Source organism: Ranitomeya variabilis, chromosome 4 (genome assembly GCF_051348905.1).
Source record: "Ranitomeya variabilis isolate aRanVar5 chromosome 4, aRanVar5.hap1, whole genome shotgun sequence".
Taxonomy (NCBI): Eukaryota; Metazoa; Chordata; class Amphibia; order Anura; family Dendrobatidae; genus Ranitomeya; species Ranitomeya variabilis.
Window position 1 is genome coordinate 736,942,315 of NC_135235.1, and position 24,280 is coordinate 736,966,594.

The 24,280-nt window shown below is 46.5% G+C and overlaps 1 protein-coding gene and 1 non-coding gene across 2 annotated transcripts in view; both read left to right on the plus strand.

The window, feature by feature from the left end:
* LOC143768002 (uncharacterized) overlaps positions 1–24,280 on the plus strand; it is a 579,067-nt gene that overhangs the window by 539,028 nt on the left and 15,759 nt on the right. The window contains exons 1-6 of the mRNA XM_077256621.1: positions 6,419–6,460; positions 15,709–15,858; positions 15,988–16,164; positions 16,247–16,370; positions 16,454–16,551; positions 16,750–16,840. Coding sequence (XP_077112736.1) covers positions 6,434–6,460; positions 15,709–15,858; positions 15,988–16,164; positions 16,247–16,370; positions 16,454–16,551; positions 16,750–16,840 — 667 coding nt within the window. The 5' untranslated portion in view covers positions 6,419–6,433. Of the gene's footprint in view, positions 6,461–15,708; positions 15,859–15,987; positions 16,165–16,246; positions 16,371–16,453; positions 16,552–16,749; positions 16,841–24,280 lie in introns of the transcript that reaches the window.
* LOC143770696 (U2 spliceosomal RNA) lies at positions 3,242–3,435 on the plus strand. Its single transcript, XR_013214707.1, has one exon. It is a non-coding gene; the product is annotated as a U2 spliceosomal RNA (small nuclear RNA).

The window sequence follows — 24,280 nt, forward strand, 5'->3', positions numbered from 1 at the left end:
CCCCTGAGGCCTATGGCTGCTCGACACCATATTAACATTTCACTCTTGGGAGGTATCGCGATGGGGTTTGAATCACTTACAGTGACACGACCAATCTCACCCCCAGTCAGCTCTACCTGCTGTCTCTGCATCAGAGCTCTGATTTCCTTCTGCAGGGCACGTAGCTCACTGTGGCCAGCGTTTTCTGCCACCTGTTGCAACAAAACAATCACTTCTGCAAGACAATTTTCTATAACATTAGTACCAAGAGTCATCATGGGATTACATTCTCGACGATCAATATCTATAATCACAATCCCTTGGGCTTTCAATTCCACCCGCCCCACTTTGATGGTGACCTCCTTATACCCCACTTGTGGCAACGGCTGACCATTACTGGCGATTATGGTGAAATCATCGTCAGGGCCACGAGTAATATCAGCGTCCTCCCAATACCGTTTGTAGAGCACGTAAGGTATAGTCGTCACCTGAGAACCGGTGTCCAGCAAAGCATTCAAGGGGATTCCATCAATCACTACAGGGAGAACTGGTCGTCCTCCAATATACTTGGTTCTCCAATGCTGCGGGCCTGACCGTCCTACTCCTGGGGGTTGGCCCTTTGCCCCAGGGGTTGCTCGTTTAAAGGACAGTACCTTGCAAGATGGCCCACCTGATGACAGCGGCGGCAGATGGGTCGTCCATCCTGGTGGAAGCGATCGTCGGGCCGGCTCCTGGTCGGCGGAGTCCTCCTCCGTCGCATCCAAGGGACATCCTCCGGGCTGGAAGCCAACTGGATCTTCTCTTTGGGGGCCTCCTGTAGGGACTGCACCGTCCGGGCCAGGGCAGCAACGCTCTTGGTTAGCTCTTGCATCTGGAGACGGAGTCCTGCAGGGGAGTCGTCCTCGAAGCTCTGGGCGTCGGCCTCCGCGGCAACTGAGGTATCCGATGCCACCTCCTGGTGGTAGGTGAGAGCGGGGCGCCTGGGTGGCACTGCGCGGCTGGGCTGCCGCTCCTGCAATGCCTGGATAGCTTTATCTTTAAACTGCGCAAAAGTCAAGTCTGGATTTTGCATGGCCAGGAAGTGCAATTGGCCCCGCTGGTGACTGCACAGGAGCCCCTCGATGAACCGCTCCTTCAGGATTTTATCCTCATCCTGCATGCTGCCGGGGTCACTCTGCTTAATGGCCCGCATCGCTTCCTGGAGATTAAGGGCATAGTCCCGTAAGCTATCTTGCGACCTCTGTTTGCATCCATAGAAAGTCAGTTTAATCTCTGTGGCAGTGCGAGTATCAAAGGTGGCTTTAAGCTTGGCAAAAATCTGTTGTGCAGTTCCTTTATCCTCAGCGGGCCAGGATTTCACTTCTCTCAGAGCCGCCCCAAAGAGTTGACCGGTTATCATATGGACCTTCTGAGGCTCGGTTAGGGGATAGAACTCGAGTAGGCTGCAGAGCCCTTCTTTAAAGTCAGTGAATGTATGCGCCTCCCCAGAGTATCGTGGGAGCCAGGTCGCTCCGGGCAGGTAGGGCATGGAGAAGGGCATTATGGCTTTTGCGTTAGCGGCGGTGTCCGACTGGCTGATGGGGGCAGCGGGCTCTGCGGCAGCCAGTGGCGGTATTAGGGCCGCGGCTTCGCCCGCTGCGGGGACCGGAGCTGCCCCTGCGTCCGCGGCTGCGACCGCCACCTCCTCTCCTCCCGACTCGGACATGGCCGTCCCTTCCTCCCACTAACCTGCTGGAGGTCGGAGTTCCTCTTCCGGGATTGGCGTCTCACCGCGCTTTCCGTTCCGCGCTTCTTTTGGCCGATCCCGCCCACGTAGCTAAGGCTCCTCCCTCCGCGCGCGGCAATGGCGAATTTTGGCGGTAACTTTCCGCGGCAAGCAGTAGCACACAGTTCTCTCAATAAAGTACAGTTCAAGCACGACAAATCACAGTCTCTAGGCACACATGACCTGATTCTTCAGGCTTAAGTAGATCCTGTTCGTGACGCCAAGTTGCGGCGCGCCCCCACACCGCCGCAGGGCCGAGGGGTACCCGGAGCCGGGCCTCTGGGATCTCAGTCCTGGGGTTGTCACGGTGGCTAGACCCGGTCCGTGGCCCTGTCCGTCAGTGGGGGACGTCCGGTGAAATAGGTGCTGTTAACGGTGGTATAGCGGTGCAGTTGTGGGGTGCAGGTCGCGGTAAATAACGAGGACACCAGGTTGCAGTCTCTTTACCTCTTTACTGAAGATGTGGGAGACCTCAGTCCAGAGCGCTGTTAACTGGGTTTTCAGAGACCGGCCGGTCCAACGACACATCAGGAGCTCTCTTTACAGGTGGGAATCAGTATCTACCTTCTAGCGCTGTGTGTTGTAGTTCTTCCCTGCTGAGCTCCCGGGATAGTCCTCACAACTGTTTCTTTCTGTCTCTACTGTTCCTTCTCCGTCCTCCAGTTGATATGGTAGGACGCACCCGTATGACGGGGTAGGCCTGGAGTTCTTCCGGGACCCTAGAGTCGCCCCTCTCCCACAGCTGCCTCCGTTGTCTGCTTAGGTGTTAAGTGAGACAGCCAACCTGTAGTTAGCTGCCCTGCCGTGGTTTGCAATGTACTTAAAGTCTCTTACTTGCTCGGCGTTCCGGCCACCGACTGTTTGCGCCTCAGAAGGATGTTGCCTCGGTCTAACAGCAAGACCCCTTCTGGTATTTCTCCTTTTCTGTATTCCCGTTGTTTACTGGTTAGTTCCGCTCTGAGGAGTCTGCCAGGATCCCATCCCTGACAGGTCCTCTCACTAGCTCTTCCCAGCTACTTCTCCCTGTCTTCCTGTCCAACCCCCAGTTTTACCAGAGTTGTGAGGAGTGGCCTACTAGATAGGACCACCCCCCCTGGTGGCCGGAGTGTGAAGTGTGGTGTGAGTGTACCTGATCAGAGAAACTCCCTAGTGCAATCAGACGCACCATAGCTCCCCGTAGTGGCGGAGCCACAGTACTGCAACAACCAGGACTCTGGGGTGCTGCATATTGAAGTTAGAAATACTGTGAAGGTGATTTTGGGGAAGATATATGTTTGTTTTTTGTGGGATAAGAAAAGGAAGGGGGAGGTGGATGCGGAGGGAATTTGGAAGGTGAAAAAGTGGAGATACCTTGTAGATACTTCTTGATTGTTTTTTTTCTGATGCTGTATTATGTCTTTTAAAAAATGAATTTTCCAATGATGATGGGAACAGCTTTTGTGTTTTGGATTTGACGCAGCTGTTTGGGATGTTTCTTTGGTCTTGGATTTCTGGACCGTAGATTTTCCCATCTGAGGGAAGCAAAAAAAAAAAAAAAATCTGTTCTTATCAGTTTAATATCTGATACGTCCTCTATGTGGGGACCATATATTAAATGGATTTTTGGAACAGGGAGATGGAAGAAGAGCTTGCTCTGTCCACTCCACACATTGACCCGTTATTGCAGTATCTCCGGGAACAGTGCACTCCTTCTCTGATCCGGTTTCCAAAAACAGATTGAATTGAAATCAGCGCAAGTTGTCTTTTAACCCCTTACGTGAATTCTTTTCAGTGTCAGCGAAGCACATTTCAGATGTCACATGTAGCATTTTGCTTGATTTCTCTTGGTAAAATGGATAAAGCAGTTTTATTCTTCGGGTCAGTACGATTACAGCGATACCTCCTTTATATCTTTTTTATGTTTTGGCGCTTTTATACAATAAAAACTATTTTATATAAAAAATAATTATTTTTGCATCGCTTTATTCTGAGGACTATAACTTTTTTATTTTTCTGGTGTTGGAGCTATATGGGGGCGCGTTTTTTGCGGGACAAGATGACGTTTTCAGCAGTACCATGTTTATTTATATCAGTCTTTTTGATCGCATGTTATTCCCAGGGCTGCCACTAGAAATTTCGGGGCCCCATACTGGCAAAATTTTCAGGGCCCCCTTGAGACTCCACCCAGGCTCCACCCCAGCCCCGCCTCCATGCTCCACCCCTCAAACTGTCCACAGTCCCACCGCTCTCTCTTGGAAAAACTCCACTTCTCACCTATCACACATTAACAGTTCCCATCACCAGATCACACATATAGCCGACAGCTTTTGTTTTGGCCAAAAGATTTTTTAAGCCGCCACCATAACATGGTAGACCCTTTTGGCCGGGCTCTACTCTACTGTAACCTATTAAATATTTGTTAAAATATGCAATACAATTTAGGTATATTTTTATTTATTATGATGTGTGCAAAACTGTAAAGCGCTGCGGAATATGCTAGCGCTATATAAAAATAAAGATTTATTTTTCAATTTTTAAAATGACCAATAATATCACATACAAGGAACAAATACCGCAACACCATGACCAGACCACATATTACCACCACATAGTGACTGAATACTACAATTCTGATCAGTAATAAAAAAAAAAGCACCATACTATCACCACGAGTGCCAGTATTCACAGGAGATCTGTACTTCGTATGCAGTGTCTGTGTACAGATAATACAGTGATCACCAGTGACATTATATACAGGAGCTCTGTATATAGTATACAGTGTATAGTGTCAGTGTATAGGTAACACTGACTCACCAGTGACGTCTCTAGGTGAAGTCCTTCATCTTTCATCCAGCACAGACTGCCATCACTTCATCCAGCCAGGACTCGTCTCTTCGTCTCTGCAGGAAATAACAGTTATCTCGAGCTCCGCTTGTAGAACACATTACTTAATTTTTCCCAAATTCTACATTACACCACATGAAGAAAAAGAGGCGACATAGTATCACTCTACACAGTAACAGGACCCCCCCCCCCCCATTTAAAACAGTATCCTCAAAAAATAAAATAAATACATCACTGCAGTAATAATATCCCTAAATTAGTCCCTATGGTAATAATATTCCCCATCCTGGCCAACGTGTGTCTCATTCCTGGCGTCAGCCGTATGTTCTCCCATCCTGCCCTCATGAGTATCCATTCTGCCCCATATGATCTCCCCATCCTGACCCATTTGTCTCCATCATATCCATCCTGTCCCATGATCCTGCACGATCTGTCTCCAATTCTGCCCCCAGTGTCTCCAATCATGTCCCCATGTCTGCAATCCTGCCACTTGTCTCCAATCATGCCTCCTGTGTCTCCATTCTCCCCCATCTGTCTCCAATCCTTCCCCATCTGTCTCCAGTCATGCCCCCATGTCTTTCATCATACCCCGTATCTCCATTCTGCCCGTGTCCAGCATTCTGCCCCTTTGTCCAGCATCTCTGCCCCTGTGTCCAGCATCTCTGCCCCTGTGTCCAGCATCTCTGCCCCTGTGTCCAGCATCTCTGCCCCTGTGTTCAGCATCTCTGCCCCTGTGTCCAGCTTTCTGCCCCTGTGTCCAGCTTTCTGCCCCTGTGTCCAGCTTTCTGCCCCTGTGTCCAGCTTTCTGCCCCTGTGTCCAGCTTTCTGCCCCTGTGTCCAGCTTTCTGCCCCTGTGTCCAGCTTTCTGCCCCTGTGTCCAGCTTTCTGCCCCTGTGTCCAGCTTTCTGCCCCTGTGTCCAGCTTTCTGCCCCTGTGTCCAGCATCTCTGCCCCTGTGTCCAGCATACTGCCCCCTGTGTCCAGCATCTCTGCCCCTGTGTCCAGCATCTCTGCCCCTGTGTCCAGCATCTCTGCCCCTGTGTCCAGCATCTCTGCCCCTGTGTCCAGCATCTCTGCCCCTGTGTCCAGCATCTCTGCCCCTGTGTCCAGCATCTCTGCCCCTGTGTCCAGCATCTCTGCCCCTGTGTCCAGCATCTCTGCCCCTGTGTCCAGCATCTCTGCCCCTGTGTCCAGCATCTCTGCCCCTGTGTCCAGCATCTCTGCCCCTGTGTCCAGCATTCTGCCCCCGTGTCCAGCATTCTGCCCGTGTCCAGTATCTCTGCCCCTTTGTCCAGCATTCTGGCCCCTGTGTCGCATTCTGGCCCCTGTGTCGCATTCTGGCCCCTGTGTCGCATTCTGGCCCCTGTGTCGCATTCTGGCCCCTGTGTCCAGCATTCTGGCCCCTGTGTCCTGCTTTCTGCCCCTGTGTCCAGTATCTCTGCCCCTTTGTCCAGCATACTGCCCCGGGCCCCCTCCTCCCCCTCCCCCTGGATCGCCGCTCTCAAAAAAAAAAAAAAAAAGAGTTCTTACCTTGCCATGCTCCTGCGGCGGGCGATGCTCACTTCCTCCACGCAGGTGAAGGACGCACTTCAAATATTGATTTAATGATAGAATATTTATTTTTTTATTATTATTTAAAAAAATATATTTTTACAATTATTAAATTTTTTTTTTTATACTTCATTCTATCTTTTACACTTTGTCCCACTATGGGACACTCATTTTGTGCAGGCTGATGGCCTCTATAGCATGCAGATGAAGCAATATCTGCACTCTGTGCATACACTGAGGCCCCTGATCATGTGACCCCTGACTCCTCCCCTCCTGTGACCTCATCACAGGTCCTGTGCGCACAGAGAAGCCGTATATGTGGAGTGCGGCTCTGCAGGTGGAGGTAGGTGCTGGAGATTCCCCATTACTGAGCGCGGGACGTTGACCCCTTCAGTACAGGGCCGGCTCCAGGTTTTTGTGGGTCCCGGGTGAAAGAATCTCAGTTGCCCCTTTAACACATACCACAATACATGATGCACAGATACGGCAGAGAAATAGCGGTACTATACAATGCAAAAGATTTCACTTCTTACATTACATGAGTGATATCAATAGCTCGGAAATTGGACATTATAGTCGTCCATGCAATATAATGGGCCCCGTATAATTCTCCATATATTGCTCCATATAATCCTCCCTTCTCCTCGCTGGCCGCAGGTCCGGACTCCTCAGCGTCGTCATCTACTGGCTCTGCACAGAGGTGTAGCTAGGGTGTTGGTTCAGGGGGGTGAAACTCCTGAGTGGGCCCCTAACCAGGTAACCTTCATTACAGCTGGTGACGCCCCCTAATAGTGGAGGAGAACCTCAGCAGATGACCGCGCTGTTACTGAAAGTAATCTCTATATAATAATTGTCTAAGGTCCACTTCTATCTGTAACGGAAATCCCGCATCGCTGATTGGTCACGCCCGGCCAGCCACGACCAATCAGCGATATTGGGGCAGGATTTAACCCCTTCACCCCGGCGCTTTTTCCGTTTTTTCATTTTCATTTTTCGCTCCCCTCCTTCCCAGAACCATAACTTTTTAATTTTTCCGTCAATATGGCCACGTGAGGGCTTATTTTTTGTGGGACGAGTTGTACTTATGAACGATACCATTGGTTCTACCATGCCGTGTAAAAGAAAACGGGAAAAAAATTCCAAGTGTGATGAAATTGCAAAAAAGTGCAATCTCACACTTGTTTTTTATTTGGATTTTTTGCTACCTTCACTAAATGCTAAAACTAACCTGCCATTATGATTCTCCAGGTCATTATGAGTTCATAGACACCTAACATGTCTAGGTTATTTTTTATCTAAGTGGTGAAAAAAAATTCCAAAATTTGCTTAAAAAAAAATAAAATAAAAATTGTGTGCTTTTCCGATACCCGTAGCGTCTCCAATTTTCATGATCTGGGGTCAGGTGAGGGCTTATTTTTTGCGTGCCAAGCTGGCGTTTTTAATGATACCATTTTGGTGTAGATACGTTCTTTTGATCGCCCGTTATTGCATTTTAATGCAATGTCGCAGCGACCAAAAAAATGTAATTTTGGCGTTTTTATTTTTTTTCTCGCTACGCCATTTAGCGGTCAGGTTAATCCTTTGTTTTTATTGATAGATCGGGCGATTCTGAACTCGGCGATACCAAATATGTGTATGTTTGATTTTTTTTAAATTGTTTTATTTTGATTGGGGCGAAAGGGGGGTGATTTGAACTTTTATATATTTTTTTATTTTTTTTATATTTTTAAACACTTTTTTTTTTAAATTTTGGCATGCACAACTCGATCGCCTCTGCTACATAGAGGTGAAGTACAGATCACCTCTATGTAGCAGAAATGCAGGTGTACTTTGAACGCCGACCACAGGGTGGCGCTCAAAGCAATCGGCCATCAACAACCATAGAGGTCTCACGGAGACCTCTGGTCAGGGGCGGAACTACCGGGGTCGCAGAGGTCGCGGCTGCACCAGGGCCCGGGCCCAAAAGAGGGCCCGGTGCCGCCGCGACCTCTGCGACCTGAGGTCAACTTGTCAGGGTATCTCCGTGAGCGCACGCTGCACATTTCGTCCTGTAAATTCAGTGTTAGGCTGAACCCACGGGCTTCCGTACACGCTGTGGGGGAGGGGCCATGCACGTCGCAGTTCCGTACACCAGGCTGAGATTGCCGTCAAGCGAGTCACATGCTGTTGTCATCACGTGACAGGACGTGAAGGTGGCCAGCTGTACGGTTTGTCACTGGTGGAGCGTGGTGTCGTGCAGAGGGAGGCATGGATAAGCTGCGGAGGGTCCTGAACGGCCATGAGGACGAAGAGAGGGGCCTGCAGCTCAGGTACGGGCTACTAGTCATCTTATGCCGGATGTCCGCCCCGCTCCATAAGGGGCGTGCTGTGCTGCAGGCAGATGACCGGGCTTGGATGGGTTACAGCTGGTTTACCCTGTCGGAGACGCCCCACGTGTATTATATATCCGGCCTTGGCCCTGTTAGACCCAGAATGCACTGCTTCCAGCTCAGATATTCGGCCCCTGCAGTGTATATAGGTGACCACTCACACACAAAGCTCTATACTATCTGCCCCTGCAGTGTATATAGGTGACCACTCACACACAAAGCTCTATACTATCTGCCCCTGCAGTGTATATAGGTGACCACTCACACACAAAGCTCTATACTATCTGCCCTGCAGTGTATATAGGTGACCACTCACACACAAAGCTCTATACTATCTGCCCTGCAGTGTATATAGGTGACCACTCACACACAAAGCTCTATACTATCTGCCCTGCAGTGTATATAGGTGACCACTCATACATAAAGCTCTATACTATCTGCCCCTGCAGTGTATATAGGTGACCACTCACACACAAAGCTCTATACTATCTGCCCTGCAGTGTATATAGGTGACCACTCATACATAAAGCTCTATACTATCTGCCCCTGCAGTGTATATAGGCGACCACTCATACATAAAGGAATTGCAATAGATATTTACTTCTTAGTTTAACATTGTATGCGTGTGTCTGTATATCATTTTTTTTTTTTTGGGGGGGGGGGGGGGGGCCCATTCAAAAGTTCGCACCGGGGCCCGCAGGACTGTTGTTACGCCCCTGCCTCTGGTTGTTATGGCAATGCACCGCTGACCCCCGATCATGTGACGGGGGTCAGCGGTGCGAGCACCTCCGGCCGGGAGAGCTAGTTAAATGCCGCTGTCAGCGCTTGACGGCGGCATTTAACTAGTTAATGGGCGCGTGCGGATCGCGATTCCACTCGTGCTCATTGCGCGCACATGTCAGCTGTACAAAACAGCTGACATGTCGCGGCTTTGAGGTGGGCTCACCGCCGGAGCCCACCTCAAAGCAGGGGATCTGCCAGCTGACGTACTATTCCGTCAGCTGGCAGAAAGGGGTTTAAAGGGAACCTGTCACTCCGTTTTTTGATGATGAGCTAAAATAGCGTTAAATAGGGGCAGAGCTGGGCGTTACATTAGTGTCTTTGTGTGCCTTTATTACTCACCTATGCTGCTGAAATACCTTTGTAAAGTCGCCGTTTTGTGCTGTCACTCACGCTGGTCTGGTCCTATGGGCGTGGTGACCGCGCTGTTTCTCCCCCAGATCAGGCTCATCATTCCGTTGGTGGCGTAGTGGTGTGCACATGTCCAACAGAGAATATCCACTGCCCAGGAGATGAAAAAGAGCGCGATCTGCGCTATTCAGCCGCTTACCGGCGTGCGCAGATGGAGCGTTCTGCTGCCCGGGGCTTCAGGAAAATGGCCGCCGCGATCTCCATCTGTGCACGCACGGAATCCCGCGGCCATTTTCCTGAAGCCCCGGGCAGCAGAGCGCTCCATCTGCTCACGCGCGGCCACAGGAAAGATGGACGCGCCCACCGGTAAACGGCTGAATAGCGCAGATCGCGCTCTTTTTCATCTCCTGGGCAGTGGATATTCTCTGTTGGACATGCGCACACCACTACGCCACCAACATAATGATGAGCCTGATCTGGGGGAGAAACAGCGCTGTCACCACGCCCATAGGACCAGACCAGCGTGAGTGACAGCAGAAAACGGCGACTTTACAAAGGTATTTCAGCAGCATAGGTGGGTAATAAAGGCACACAAAGACACTAATGTAACGCCCAGCTCTGCCCCTATTTAACGCTATTTTAGCTCATCTTCAAAAACCGGGATGACAGGTTCCCTTTAAACACCGCTTCAATTTTTACTATTAATAGTAGAAAGATATAATGTTAAAAATAATAATAATAATAATAATAAAAAAAACATTATATTCTCACCTTCCGGCATCCGCGCCAGCCTTTCCCGCTTCTCTTGACGCTCCGGTCCCAAGAATGCATTGCGACAACGACCCGTGATGATGTAGCGGTCTCGTGAGATGATGACGTAGCGGTGTCGCGAGACCGCTACATCATCACGGGTTATTTCCGCAAGGCATTACTGGGACCGGAGCGTCGCGAGGAGCATCGCTGAAGGCCTGGTCTGGATCCAAGGGCCGCCAGAAGGTGAGTATATAACTATTTTTTATTTTAATTCTTTTTTTTAACAGGCATATGGTGCCCAAAATGCTATATACTACGTGGGCTGTGTTATATACTGCGTCGCTGTGCTCTACACTATGTGGGCTGTGCTATTCACTGTTCCAAATTATTATGCACATAGAGTTTCGGAGTGATAAGGTTAGAATTTTTTTGTTTGTCATTTAAACTCATTGATGGTGATGTGTGTCAGGGCTCTTTATATCACTGAAAGCAATTGCAGATACCTGTGCAAATTAGTTTGGCAGGTGTGTCCAAATAAAGGCAAGACTACTTAAGAAGGCTGTTCCACATTATTAAGCAGCCTACATTTTTGGTCAAAATGGGAAAGAAAAAGGATGTGTCGGCTGCTGAGAAGCAACAAATTGTGGAGTATTTAGGTCAAGGCATGACTACAATCAACATTGCCAAGACACTTCATCGTGATCATCGCACAATCAAGAAGTATGTAGCTGATTCCCAGCACACACGTGTGCATGCTGATAAGGAAAAATTGAGGACTCTTTCCAACAGGCAATTGCGTAAGGTTAAAAGAGCCGCTGCAAAAATGCCTTGTCATAGCAGCAGACAAGTTTTTGAAGCTGCTGGTGCCTCCAACATCCCCAGAACAACAAGATGCAGGGTCCTTCAGAGGTTTGCAGCTGTGCGTAAGCCATCCTGTCGACCACCTCTATCCACTGCACACAAGCAGAAACGGCTCCAGTGGGCCAAACGATACATGAAGACTGACTTCCAAACTGTTTTGTTCACCGATAAGTGCCGTGCAACGCCCGATGGTCCAGATGGATGGAGTGGAGGATGGCTGGTTGATGGACACCCCATGAAAACACGGCTAAGGCGCCAACAATGAGGAGGTGGAGTAATGTTTTGGGCTGGAATCATGTGGAGTGAGATTGTTGGCCCCTTTATGATCCCTAAAGATGAACTCCATAATCTATGTGGAGTTTCTAAAACAACACTTCCTGCCATGGTTCAAGAGGAAGCTTTCCGCAGCAAGATCATTTTCATGCATGATAATGCACCGTCTCATGCTGCAAAAAACACATCTGCATCTCTGGCTACTATGGGCATAAAAGAGGACAAACTTATGGTGTGGCCACCATCTTCCCCTGACCTCAACCCCATTGAGAACCTCTGGAGCATCATCAAAAGGAGTGTCTATGATGGCGGGAGGCAGTTCACATCTAAGCAACAGGTCTGGGAGGGTATTCTGTCCACATGCAAAACAATTGAAGCAGAAACCATCCAAAAACTGACAAATTCAATGGACGAGAGAGTTCAGAAGCTTCTTCTGAACAAGGGGTCCTATGTGCAAATGTAACATCACCTAGAATAAAGTTTTCACTTGAAAACTGTTTGATTTCATTTTGAAATAAGCTGATAATGCTTATAACTTCACAATTGACCATTTTTTTGTTCAAAATAAAAAAAAAGTTGAAAACTCTGCTGTGCATAATAATTTGGAACATGCATTTTGAGTGTTTATTTTTTTTAAAAAGATTGTGTTTTCATAGGCAGTTTGTTCCAAAACATTGCAATTATACTAGAATAGTAGATGACTGGAAAATAACAATGACTGCAATTCAGATAGGTAATTTAGAGAAAATATGAGGAAATATTATTTGCATAATAATTTGGAACACAGTGTGTACTACGTGGGCTGTGTTATATACTACGTGGGCTGTGTTATGCTGCGTCGGCTGTGCTATATACTACGTGGGCTGTGTTGTATACTACGTGGCTGTGTTATATACTATGTGGGCTGTGTTATATACTACGTGGGCTGTGCTATATGCTACGGGGGCTGTGCTATATGCTACGGGGGCTGTGTTATATGCTACGTGGGCTGTGTTATATGCTGCGTCGGCTGTGCTATATACTATGTGGCTCTGCAATATACTACGTGGCTGTGCTATATACTACGTGGCTGTGCTATATATTACGTGGCTATACTATATACTACATGGCTGGGCTAGATACTACATGGCTGTGTTATATACTACGTAGCTGTGCCATATACTACGTGAGCTGTGCTATATACTACGTGCCTGTGCTATATACTACGTGCCTGTGCTATATACTACGTGCCTGTGCTATATACTACGTGCCTGTGCTATATACTACGTGGCTGGGCTATATACTACGTGGCTGCGCCATACACTATGTGAGCTGTGCTATATACTACGTGGGCTGTGTTATATGCTACATGGGCTGTGAGACTCTTTTGCCCGGGGCCCTCAAAAACCTGCAGCTGGCCATGGCTTCACTTATTGGTCGTGGCTGGCCGTCCGCGAACAATCAGCGGCAGGTGCAGTCCGGCCATGAATTGACGTGGAATTTGAACCACGCTTTGCTAATTGTTTGCGCCCGGCCGGCTGAATCCTGTGTATTCATTGCATTATTCTGAAATCTTCATAAATAAATGACATACATATTCTAGAATATCCGATGCGTTAGAATCGGGCCACCATCTAGTCTCTATATAACGACCAACACTGATATTACCACCATATGGTCAGTGGTAGATACCAGCCCTACAGAACATAAAAGAGATCACAGCGCAGTTACAGATAATGACTTACCGCTGGCGTTCTTTCTGATGGAATCTTTCACTTTTCCCTTCTTTTCCATCTGGCCCAGACCGACATGACAACTTCTTCCAGCCAGGAGTCGTCTGCAGAGAATACTACAAAGACACGTTTCACTTCTCATATTTTCAGCCATCAATATCTATTCCCAACCTGCACAAACTCTTCATCCTTCTGATACTCCAATACTGAGCCGCTGCTGCCGTATGACCCTATTACTGCACCTGCTGTGTGGTTCTCTGCCCTCTAAATTCTAAAGCAATCCTCTATAATATAGTAATGCCAGATGCAAGTGCCCTAGAAAACAGTGCCCACATTGTGCCCCCTAGAAAGTAATATTGCCCTGTGTGCCGCTTTAATAGTCACAGTAACCTGAGTTCCCCTGTTACAATAAGTGCCCACTTTACATTTAATAATGTCCCGAGTCTCCCCCTGTACAGCTCTCTTATACACAGCATGATGCTCTCTTATACACAGTATACTGACCCCTTAGTAGCTTCCAAACTGTTTGATGGCTCCAACACTGTATGATGGCCCGCTCACTGTAATCTCCACACTGTATGATGGCCCGCTCACTGTAATCTCCACACTGTATGATGCCCCTCTAGATAGCCTCCATATAGTATAATGCACCAGATAGTCCTCAATATAGTATAATGCACCAGATAGTACTCAATATAGTATAATGCACCAGATAGTCCTCAATATAGTATAATGCACTCCCCATAGGCCTACTCTATATTGTATAATGCACCCCCATAGGCAGACTCTAGAGCACAAGGCAGCACCCATAGGTAGACTCTGTAGTATAGGCAGCACCCCTATAGGCAGACCCTGTAGTATAAGGCAGCACCCCCATAGGCAGACCCTGTAGTATAAGACAGCACCCACATAGGCAGACCCTGTAGTATAATACAGCACACCCATAGGCAGACCCTGTAGTATAAGATAGCACCCCCATAGGCAGACCCTGTACTATAAGGCAGCACCCCCATAGGCAGACCCTGTACTATAAGGCAGCACCCCCATAGGCAGACCCTGTACTATAAGGCAGCACCCCCATAGGCAGACCCTGTACTATAAGGCAGCACCCCTATAGGCAGACCCTGAAGTATAAGACAGTACTCCCATAGGCAGATCCTGTAGTATAAGACAGCACCCCCATAGGCAGACCCCCCATAGTCAGACCCTGTAGTATAAGGCAGACCCCCCATAGACAGACCCTGTAGTATAAGACAGTACCCCCATAGGCAGATCCAGTAGTATAAGACATCACCCCCCATAGGCACACTCAGCGGGCGCCAGGCAGTGACTCATCGCGCCCGCTGTCAGCGTCGCCGACGTCAGACGCTGACAGGAGGATGATGGAGAAGGAGCGCTCCTTCCCTCATCATTGCGGTCAGCTGTATCGACTGTACAGCTCACCTCACGATGACAGGCGCATCTGTTCTGCCCCAGAGGGTAACTGTATCGGCGTGCTGCGCGTGCCGATACAGTTACAGTGGCGTAGCTCCGGGTGGGCTCCCTCAGAGCACCGGGCCCTGGGCGCCCGCACCCTCTGCCCCACCGGTAGCTAGGCTACAGACTGTGACTGTTCAGAGCAGAAGATGCCACAGCGGACGAACGGGGAGAAGTAAGTATTGCAAGTACTGGGGCCCTCAGTAAGTGAGATGGCGGGCACTCACGAGCACAGGCATCGGGCCCCTTAGTGTACCGGTGTCCCCAGTGGTGAGTGGACGCCGCCTGACTTCAGCACAGAGACTCTTTCAGGGTTTTTGTTAGATACAAGCTAAATATTGAAGACAGGAACCAAGGAAACCTGTATTACTCTCCTAGTACGGGGCCCCTACACAATATAGTGTTCCCACAGTGCCGCCAGTCCCAATTTTATTTTTTTATTCTGTTTTTCATGTAATATATAGAAGCCAAAGCAAAAATGTTAAAAAAACACAAAATATCCAGAGAAAAATAAACACTGTACACAGAGACATTGGCATCAGATATCTCCTGTCCTGAGATCTAACTTGATAGAAGATTACAGTGCGGGGAAGACGGGAAACCTTCATATAGAGGCCGGTGGGGATGAAGTCAGTGACCGACTCTGGACAAATCTGTTTCTAGAGCCGTAGTAGAAGATGAAGATGTCGTCCTCATCATGAAGTAGTTATTTCTCCTGTCACGTGTAATGAATATCTCCTGCAGTATTACTAATGCCGATTCCAGTGTCGGTAAATGAGGCGAGAATTAGCGTTATGGAAGATGAGTCTATGAGGAACGTATTCAGCTGCCGACTCCGAGGGAGAAACTGCTTGTTGTCTGTGGCCTAAATATATAGGTTTTATTAGTAGATGTAGAGAAGAAAACTAAATACTGTAGAATAATAAATCTCCTCATATGTTTCCCTTATTATCTCCAGTAATTGTATTATTACACAGGATTTTTATGATGTTACATCGGCTCATCTTCTTATTCAGATCTCTACAATATCGGATCCTCTCAGTGAAGATCTTCTATATAAGAGACTTTTCCTGATTTACCCATTAAGCATGGATATGGACAGAGACAAGATGGCGGAGAGGATAATACACCTCACCCTAGAGATCCTCGTCCGGCTTACTGGAGAGGTGAGAGATTCTGATGACGTCACATTACATCATTCTTATCTATGGGAATAACAGATGGACAGAACTGGAGAGGTGAGGAATCTAGAAATGTCTGTAGTGAGATTTATTAATGTGTCTCTTCATAACCAGGATTACACAGTAGTGAAGACCTCTAGTGAGCGCTGTCAGGACCCTGTGTCTGAGGGATGGGGAAGACCCCTGAGCCCAATCACGGGGCCTCCACCCCACCCCCTGATACATGAGAACATCAATGACCAGAAGATCCTAGAACTCGCCTACAAGATGATTGAGCTGCTGACTGGAGAGGTGACACTGCTGGGAATGCTGGGACATTATACAGTAATGCTAGGAAGGGATAGTGGGATGACGGTATCATTGTATGTGTCAGGTTCCTATAAGGTGTCAGGATGTCGCTGTCTATTTCTCTATGGAGGAGTGGGAGTATTTAGAAGGACACAGAGATCAGTACAAGGACGTCATGATGGAGGTTCCCCAGCCCCTCACATCACCAGGTAATACACAGGACTAAATACATACGGCCTATAATTATCTGTATGTAAAGAATGAATTCAGTCCCTGTATGTGTTTCCTCCAGATGTATCCAGTAAGAGGACAACACCAGAGAGATGTCCTCATCCTCTTCTACCACAGGACTGTAAACAAGAAGATCCCAATGTTCCTGAGGATCATCAGGTAGATGGAGAGAAGGTGTTATGAGATCTCCCATATGATGTGTAGACGGCTGTGAAGGTCTTGTGCTCAGTCCTGTTTTATCCACCAGTATTATATGTTTTATACTTTTGTAATGAGAACGGTGGAGATGGCAGGATTAGAGCTGATCATAGATGTGACTTCTCCATCTGTCTGTGACCTTTACAATATTTGTTTCAGGGTGAAGATCTGACCCATATTGATACTACAGAGACATATGTTTGGGGTGATGAGTGGTGTAAAGAGGAGATTCCTACATATGACTACCCAGGTGAGTAGTGACCACTAAATGCAGAGAAGTCACAGATTCTTCTCAGTCCCCGGCTGTGGCTGCTTTATCAGTGGTGTAGTCCGGACATATCACAGTCGTGTGATCACCATTTTTTCACTTGAACACAACATTTTCTTTCACCCAAAATTGATCAAATGATTTTGGGCATTGAAAGCCCTTCTATGGAGCATCCAACCTGCAGGTCCCTCCTTTGTAAATAAGAAATCAATGACTGTTACCTGTCCAGATCTGTAAACTGCAAAGTGAAATGACAGCAAACGTAGAATGTGCTAACAAGTTAGAAAATCTTTCAAAGTAACTTTTATAATCGACCTCTAAGATAGAGATGAGCGAATATGTTCGAAAAATGATTGCCAAACATAAATTCGACACGAATATGGCACATTCTGATTCGTTATTGGGAGCAGAAGCAAATTTTTATAAAATCGGAAAAAATCAGTGTCTGAAAATATTTGCGTTGCCACTAAATATCTTGATACGTTTGAATAGGATAGTGGTGATGTATCATGAGCAGCGTGGGGCACGTGTTTGATGAGGGGAGTGGGTGAGGAGAGCTCAGAGGAGCGGTGTGCTTGTAAATTGTATTTTTCTTTATGTGAGCACATTGCAGATAGCCAATCAGGGCACAGGAAACGCCCACAATGTCCTGACACAATGTCTTGTGTCATTGGCTTCTGAGATCACATGTCCTTCTCTATATAAAGAGGTGACATCTTGTTTTAGTGCCATTTTGTCACTAGCACAGCGCAGAGAGGATGTTCCTGATGCTGGGCCTAAGAGCTGATAGAAACAAGCAGCTAGCTATCTAGCTAAAAATCTAAGTCAGATAGTTTAGATGGCTAATGTCCTGTGTGGATGTGAAATCGACCTTCCAGCAGAATTTTTTTTGTACCATTTCTGAATTCCACAGACAAAAACAGCAGGGCACATTTAACCCTCAACTGGCGAGGTGGGGATTTTGTCACGCAACTAGTGATGTGGGGGATTTCTAAATAAGAGATATTTTTACAGAAAATGCAAAGATCACGTTTTCTTATTGGCGATTGATTACACATGAGTATAACAAATTTTTGACACCCACAAGTATCGGAAAATGTAATACTTTGATAAAAATAAAGAAGTTTTAAAAATTTTAAAATGTACAAAAAAGAATTACATGAGTGGTGATGTGGGGTTCAGCAAGGCCAAAACAGCACTTAGCGACAGCTAGCTCTGTTATGCGTGGCCAGAAGAGAGAGGCCTTGACGACATCCTGTTGACAAGGAAATGGATGGAAGCTAGTGAGACACGTAGCCTCATACCAGCATTTTTCAATGAATGGCAGCCGAATACAAATTCCCTGGGGTGTGGCAAACCTCACCTCACCAGTTGAGGGTTAATAGAAGTGTGTTGTGCACACTTTCTAAATCTTATATTTTCAGTTGCTAAACGTGATACAGCACGCGATATTCCTTGTTATTTAGTGGCGGTGAAATTGTTCTGTGATTTGACTTGTTGCACAGTGAAAAAAAAAACATTTTTGGCAGTTGCTAACGTGATTCAGCATGCCATATCTCATCTTGTCATTTAGTGGTGGTGAAATTCAACTTTCTGCACAGCTGTTGCAGAGTAAAAAAAAATTTTTTTTCGTTGTTTCACGTGATACAGCCCGCCATATCCCACCTTGTCATTTAATGGCGGTGAAATTCAGCTGTGTGCAGGGCTTATACAGAGGTAAAAAAAACCTTTTTTTTCTGTTACTAAATGTGATGCAGGCCACTATACCCTACTTTCATTCAGTGGCGGTGAAATTGTTCTATGATTTGACCTGTTGCACAGTAAAAAAAAGAATTGCAGTCCCTAACGTGATTCAGCATGCCACATCCCACTTTGTCATTCAGTGGCAATGAAATGGTTCCATGTGCAGAGATGTTGCACAGTAAAAAAAATATTTTTGCAGTTGCTAATGTGATTCAGCACGTCATGTCCCACCTTGTCATTTAGTGGTGGTGAAATTCAGCTGTGCAAAAATCATGCAGAGTAAAAAAATATATATTTTTTTTCTGTGACAAACATGATACAGCAGGCTAGATCTGAGTTTGAAATTGTTTTGGGCATTTATTCTATTGTATACAGGCCTCATCCACAGTAAAAAAATACTTTCTTCTGTTAGTTAGGTCATACAGCAGGCCAGATGTCAGTTTGAAATTTGTGGGTGCTGATATTCTTCATACTGGGGTACACGATTAAAATCGAAATTGGTTTTCTCACTATCGTGCTACTTAAAGCAGGCTACATTTCCTCGTTTGATTCTTTGGTGCACATATTGCTGTCCATACAGGTATACACATGATAAAATATAAATTTGTTCTGTTACTATCATGCTCCAAAGTTTGGCCACATCTGAAGTTGTAATTCTTTGTGCTTAGATTCTTCTGTATCCAAAGCTCGTCGACAGTAAAAATATATATTTTTTCTGTTACTACCGTGCTACATAAAGCAGGCCACATTTTATCTTTTAATTATTTGGGCCCCTATTGTGCTCCAGCCAGAAGCCTACATTTCACAATATAAATTATTTGTGCTAATAGCGTGGTCTTTAACACTCGGAGCTTTTCTCGGTTTTGCGTTTTCGTTTTTCACTCCCCTTCTTCCCAGAGCCATAACTTTTTTTTTTTTTCTGGAAATATGGCCATGTAGGGCTTGCGTTTTGCTAGACAAGTTGTACTTTTGAACAACACCATTGGTTTTGCCATGTCGTGTACTAGAAAACGGGGAAAAAGTGCAATTCCACACATATTTTTTGTTTTGCTTTTTACTAGGTTCACTAAATGCTAAAAATGACCTGCCATTATGATTCTCCAGGCCATTCCGAGTTCATAGACAAAAAAAACAAGTCTATGTTCTTACATATCTATGTGGTGAAAAAAAAATTCCAAGCTTTAAAAAAAAAAAAAATTGTGCCATTTTCTGATACTCGTAGTGTCTCTATTTTTTGTGATCTCGGGTTGGGTGAGGGCTTATTTTTTGCTCAGCGAACTGACATTTTTATTGATACCATTTTGGTGCAGATACGATCTTTTGATCACCTGTTATTGCAGTTTAATGCAATGTTGCGCCGACCAAAATAACATACCGTATATACTCGAGTATAAGCCGAGATTTTCAGCCCACTTTTTTGGGCTGAAATTGCCCCTCTCGGCTTATGCTCGAGTCATACCCGGGGGTCGGCAGGGGAGGGGGAGCGGGGGCTGTCTAATTATACTCACCTAGTCCAGGCGCGGTCCCTGTAGGTCCCTGGCTTCCCCGGCGCCGGCAGCAGCAGCTTCAGCTTCTTCCCGTACTGAGCGGTCACATGGTGCCGCCCATTACAGTAAATGAATATTCGGCTCCACCTCCCATAGGGGTGGAGCCGCATATTCATTACTGTAATCAGCGGTACCATGTGACCGCTGAGTACAGGATGAAGCGCTGCGGCGTCGGGGAAGCGGGGACTACACAGCGCCAGGACCAGGTGAGTATACGGGGAGGGGAGCGCAGCGCTGGGCGATAGTCACCTGCTCCTCGTTCCGGGTGCCGATCTGTCTCCAGCACTGATGCTGAGGTCAGAGGGCGCGGTGACGTAGTCAGTGCGCGCCCTCTGCTGAACATCAGTTCTGGAGACAGCTCGGCGCCCGGAACGAGGAGCAGGTGACTATTGAAAGTGCCGAGGACCTGAGCGACGGAGAGGTGAGTATGTGATTTTTTTTTTTTTTTTATCGCAGCAAATGGGGCAAGTGTCTGTATGGAGCATCTATGGGGCCATAAGGTTTCTGCAGCACTATATGGGGCCATAACATTTCTGCAGCACTATATGGGGCCATAATGTTTCTGCAGCACTATATGGGGGCCATAATGTTTCTGCAGCACTATATGGGGACCATAACATTTGTGCAGCATTATATGGGGCCATAATGCTTCTGCAGCACTATATGGGGCCATAACCTTTGTGCAGCACTATATGGGGCCATAATGTTTCTGCAGCACTATATGGGGCCATAACATTTGTGCAGCACTATATGGGGCCATAATGTTTCTGCAGCACTATATGGGGCCATAACCTTTGTGCAGCACTATATGGGGCCATAATGTTTGTGCAGCACTATATGGGGCCATAATGTTTCTGCAGCACTATATGGGGCCATAACATTTGTGCAGCACTATATGGGGCCATAATGTTTGTGCAGCACTATATGGGGCCATAACGTTTCTGCAGCACTATATGGGGCAAGTGTCTGTATGGGGCCATAATTAACGTTTGTAGGGCACTACGGTATATGGGGCAAGTGTGTGTATGGAGCATCTTATAGGGCCATAACATTTGTGCAGCACTATATGGGGCAAATATCTTTATAGAGCATCTTATGGGGCCATAATCAGCATTTGTGCAGCATTATATTGGGCAAGTGTGTCTATGGAACATCTTATGGGGCCTTTATTAAACTTTATGCAGGATTATATGGGGCATATTTTAATATGGAGCATCTTATGGGGCCATCATAAACTGCATGGAGCATTATATGGGGCTCCTGATTCAATATGGATATTCAAAAACACTTAACCTACTGATGTCTCAATTAATTTTACTTTTATTGGTATCTATTTTTACTTTTGACATTTACCGGTAGCTGCTGCATTTTACACCCTAGGCTTATACTCGAGTCATTAAGTTTTCCCAGTTTTTTGTGGCAAAATTAGGGGGGTCGGCTTATACTCGGGTCGGCTTATACTCGAGTATATACGGTAATTTTGGTGTTTTTACTTTTTTTCTCTCTATGCCATTTAGCGATCAGATTATTCCTTTTTTTAATTGATCCGGTGATTTTGAACCCGGTGATACCAAATATGTGTATGTTTGATTTTTTTTTTTATTATTGTTTTATTTTGAAAGGGGGGTGATTTGAATCCTCCTCGGACAGTGATATAGGGGGCCGACCATGTTTCCCAACTTTGGATGTAGAAAGACTGGTCAAAGCAGTCCGGTCTACAATGGGCCTTAAGGAAGAGAAAACACCTAGGTCATTAGAGGATGTCATGTTCGGTGGGTTGGAGGAAAAAAGGAAACACACATTCCCTGCAATGCGAAAATAAAGGCATTGATTGATAAAGAATGGAAAAGGCCTGAGAGAATGAGTACTTTACCTCTTTCATCAAAAAGGAGGTACCAGTTTGAGGAGAATGACTCCGAAGCTTGGGAAAAAAATCCCTAAAATCGATGGTGCCGTGGCTAGATCCTTAAAAAAATCATCCCTACCTTTAGAGGACTCGGGCGTACTAAAAGACTCGCTAGATAAACGGCAGACGGCTTTTTAAGACACGTCTGGGAAGCGACTGCAGGGTGATTAAAACCAGCAATAGCTGGAACATGTACGGCCCGTGCTCTCAGGGTATGTGCACACGTTGCGGATTTCTTGCAGAAATTTCCTGAAGAAAACCGGAAATTTTCTGCAAGAAATCCGCATTTTTTTTTTTGCGTTTTTTTTCCGTTTTTTTCGCGGTTTTTTAGCATTCTGCAAGCGTAATTAGCTTGCAGAATGCTAAAGTTTTCCAAGCGATCTGTAGCATCGCTTGGAAAACTGACTGACAGGTTGGTCACACTTGTCAAACATACTGTTTGACAAGTGTGACCAACTTTTTACTATAGATGCAGCCTATGCAGCATCTATAGTAAAAGATAGAATGTTTAAAAATAATAAAAAAAATAAAAAAATGCTTATACTCACCCAGACATCTCCTCAGCGGCGTCCGTTCCTCTTCCTATAGCTGGTCTGTGCGCACAGGACCTTCCGTGACGTCACGGTCACGTGAGCGGTCACATGACCGCTCACGACCAATCACAGGACAGTGACGTCATCGGCAAGGTCTTTCACCGCACACCAGCTACAGGAACCGAAGCGACAGCGTGCAGTGGAGGCGGGAAGACATCGAGGGTGAGTATAGGACTGTTTTTTATTTTAATTCTTATTTTTTGACCACTTATATGGTACCCAGTGCGTGGAGGAGAGTCTCCTCTCCTCCACCCTGGGTACCAACCGCACATAATCTGCTTACTTCCCGCATCGTGGGCACAGCCCCATGCGGGAAGTAAGCAGATCAATGGACCCCTAGGTGTGCGGAATCCCCTGCAATTCCGCATTTTAATGAACATGTTGCTTTTTTTCCGCGATGCAATTTTTTTCGCGGAAAAAAAGGCTACATTTGCACAAAAAATGCGGAATACACTTAAAATAATAGGAGGCATATGTAAGCGTTTTTTTCGCGTTTTTATCACGTTTTTATAGCGAAAAAACGCGAAAAAAAACGCGAAAAATACTTAACGTGTGCACATAGCCTCATGATCTGACTACAGCAGATAAAGGATCAGCTGAGAGATAAAGTGCCAAGAAACAATATCTTAGTAAATATGACCTTAGTGCATGGAGCAGCAGCTTTCTTAGCAGATTCCTCAGCGGATAATGCAAGATTAACAGCCAGAGCAGCGGGCTTGTCTAATGCGGCAAGAAGAGCCCAGTGGCTCAAAGGGTGTCCGGGGGATTTACCGTCCAAACATAGACTGTGCTCCATCCCGTGTGATCGTCAATTCCTTTTTGGTAAAAAATTGGAATACATTTTGGATCAAGCAGGGGATAGAAATAAAGGCTTTCTCTGTTTTCATGTAGAGTCGAAAAAGCCTTCCTTTGGGAGAAGATTTAATAGAGGTCATCCCCAGGACATAAGAGAAATTGGGACTTTAAAGAAAAAAGAGGGTCAGGCTGCATGTTCAAAGGGTCCTCTACATCATCAAAAAATCTCCCCAATGACAGCAGATCGGAGGTAGAGGGAAGGCTCTCTCTCTTCCTCCCTGCCTGGGTAAACATCTCCCCCAGTTTGTGGGTATTAAACATAATCAAAGACGGTTTAAAAATAAAATTCATCCGTCCACCCAGGCAAAACTTTATAATGACACCCTGAAGGAAGTCCCAGCAGGAAAAATCGGCTCTGGAGACTGAGGTCTCGGGACTTGTTCCGAAACAAGTTCTACAGGAAGTCCCGATTCAGGAGGAAGGAAGGGGATTTTACTCCCCCCCCTCTTTTTGATACAAAAACTGGATGGTTCCTGGAGAACCATAGTCAACCTGAAGAAGCTCAATCAGTCGGTAGAGTATTGCTCCTTCAAGATGGAGTCTATTCACACGACCACAAAAATCTTGTTCCAACACTGCTTCATGGCAGTGATAGACTTAAAAGATGCCTATTACTATATCCCAATCCATTGGGAGTATTGCAAGTACCTGAGGGTAGCGCTTTATGTCCAAGGTCAGGTCAAACATTACAAGTATACAGCCCTTCTGTTCAGCCTGTCTACAGCTCCAAGGGTCTTCACCAAAGTAATGGCCAAAGTAATGTCATACCTTCGATCCC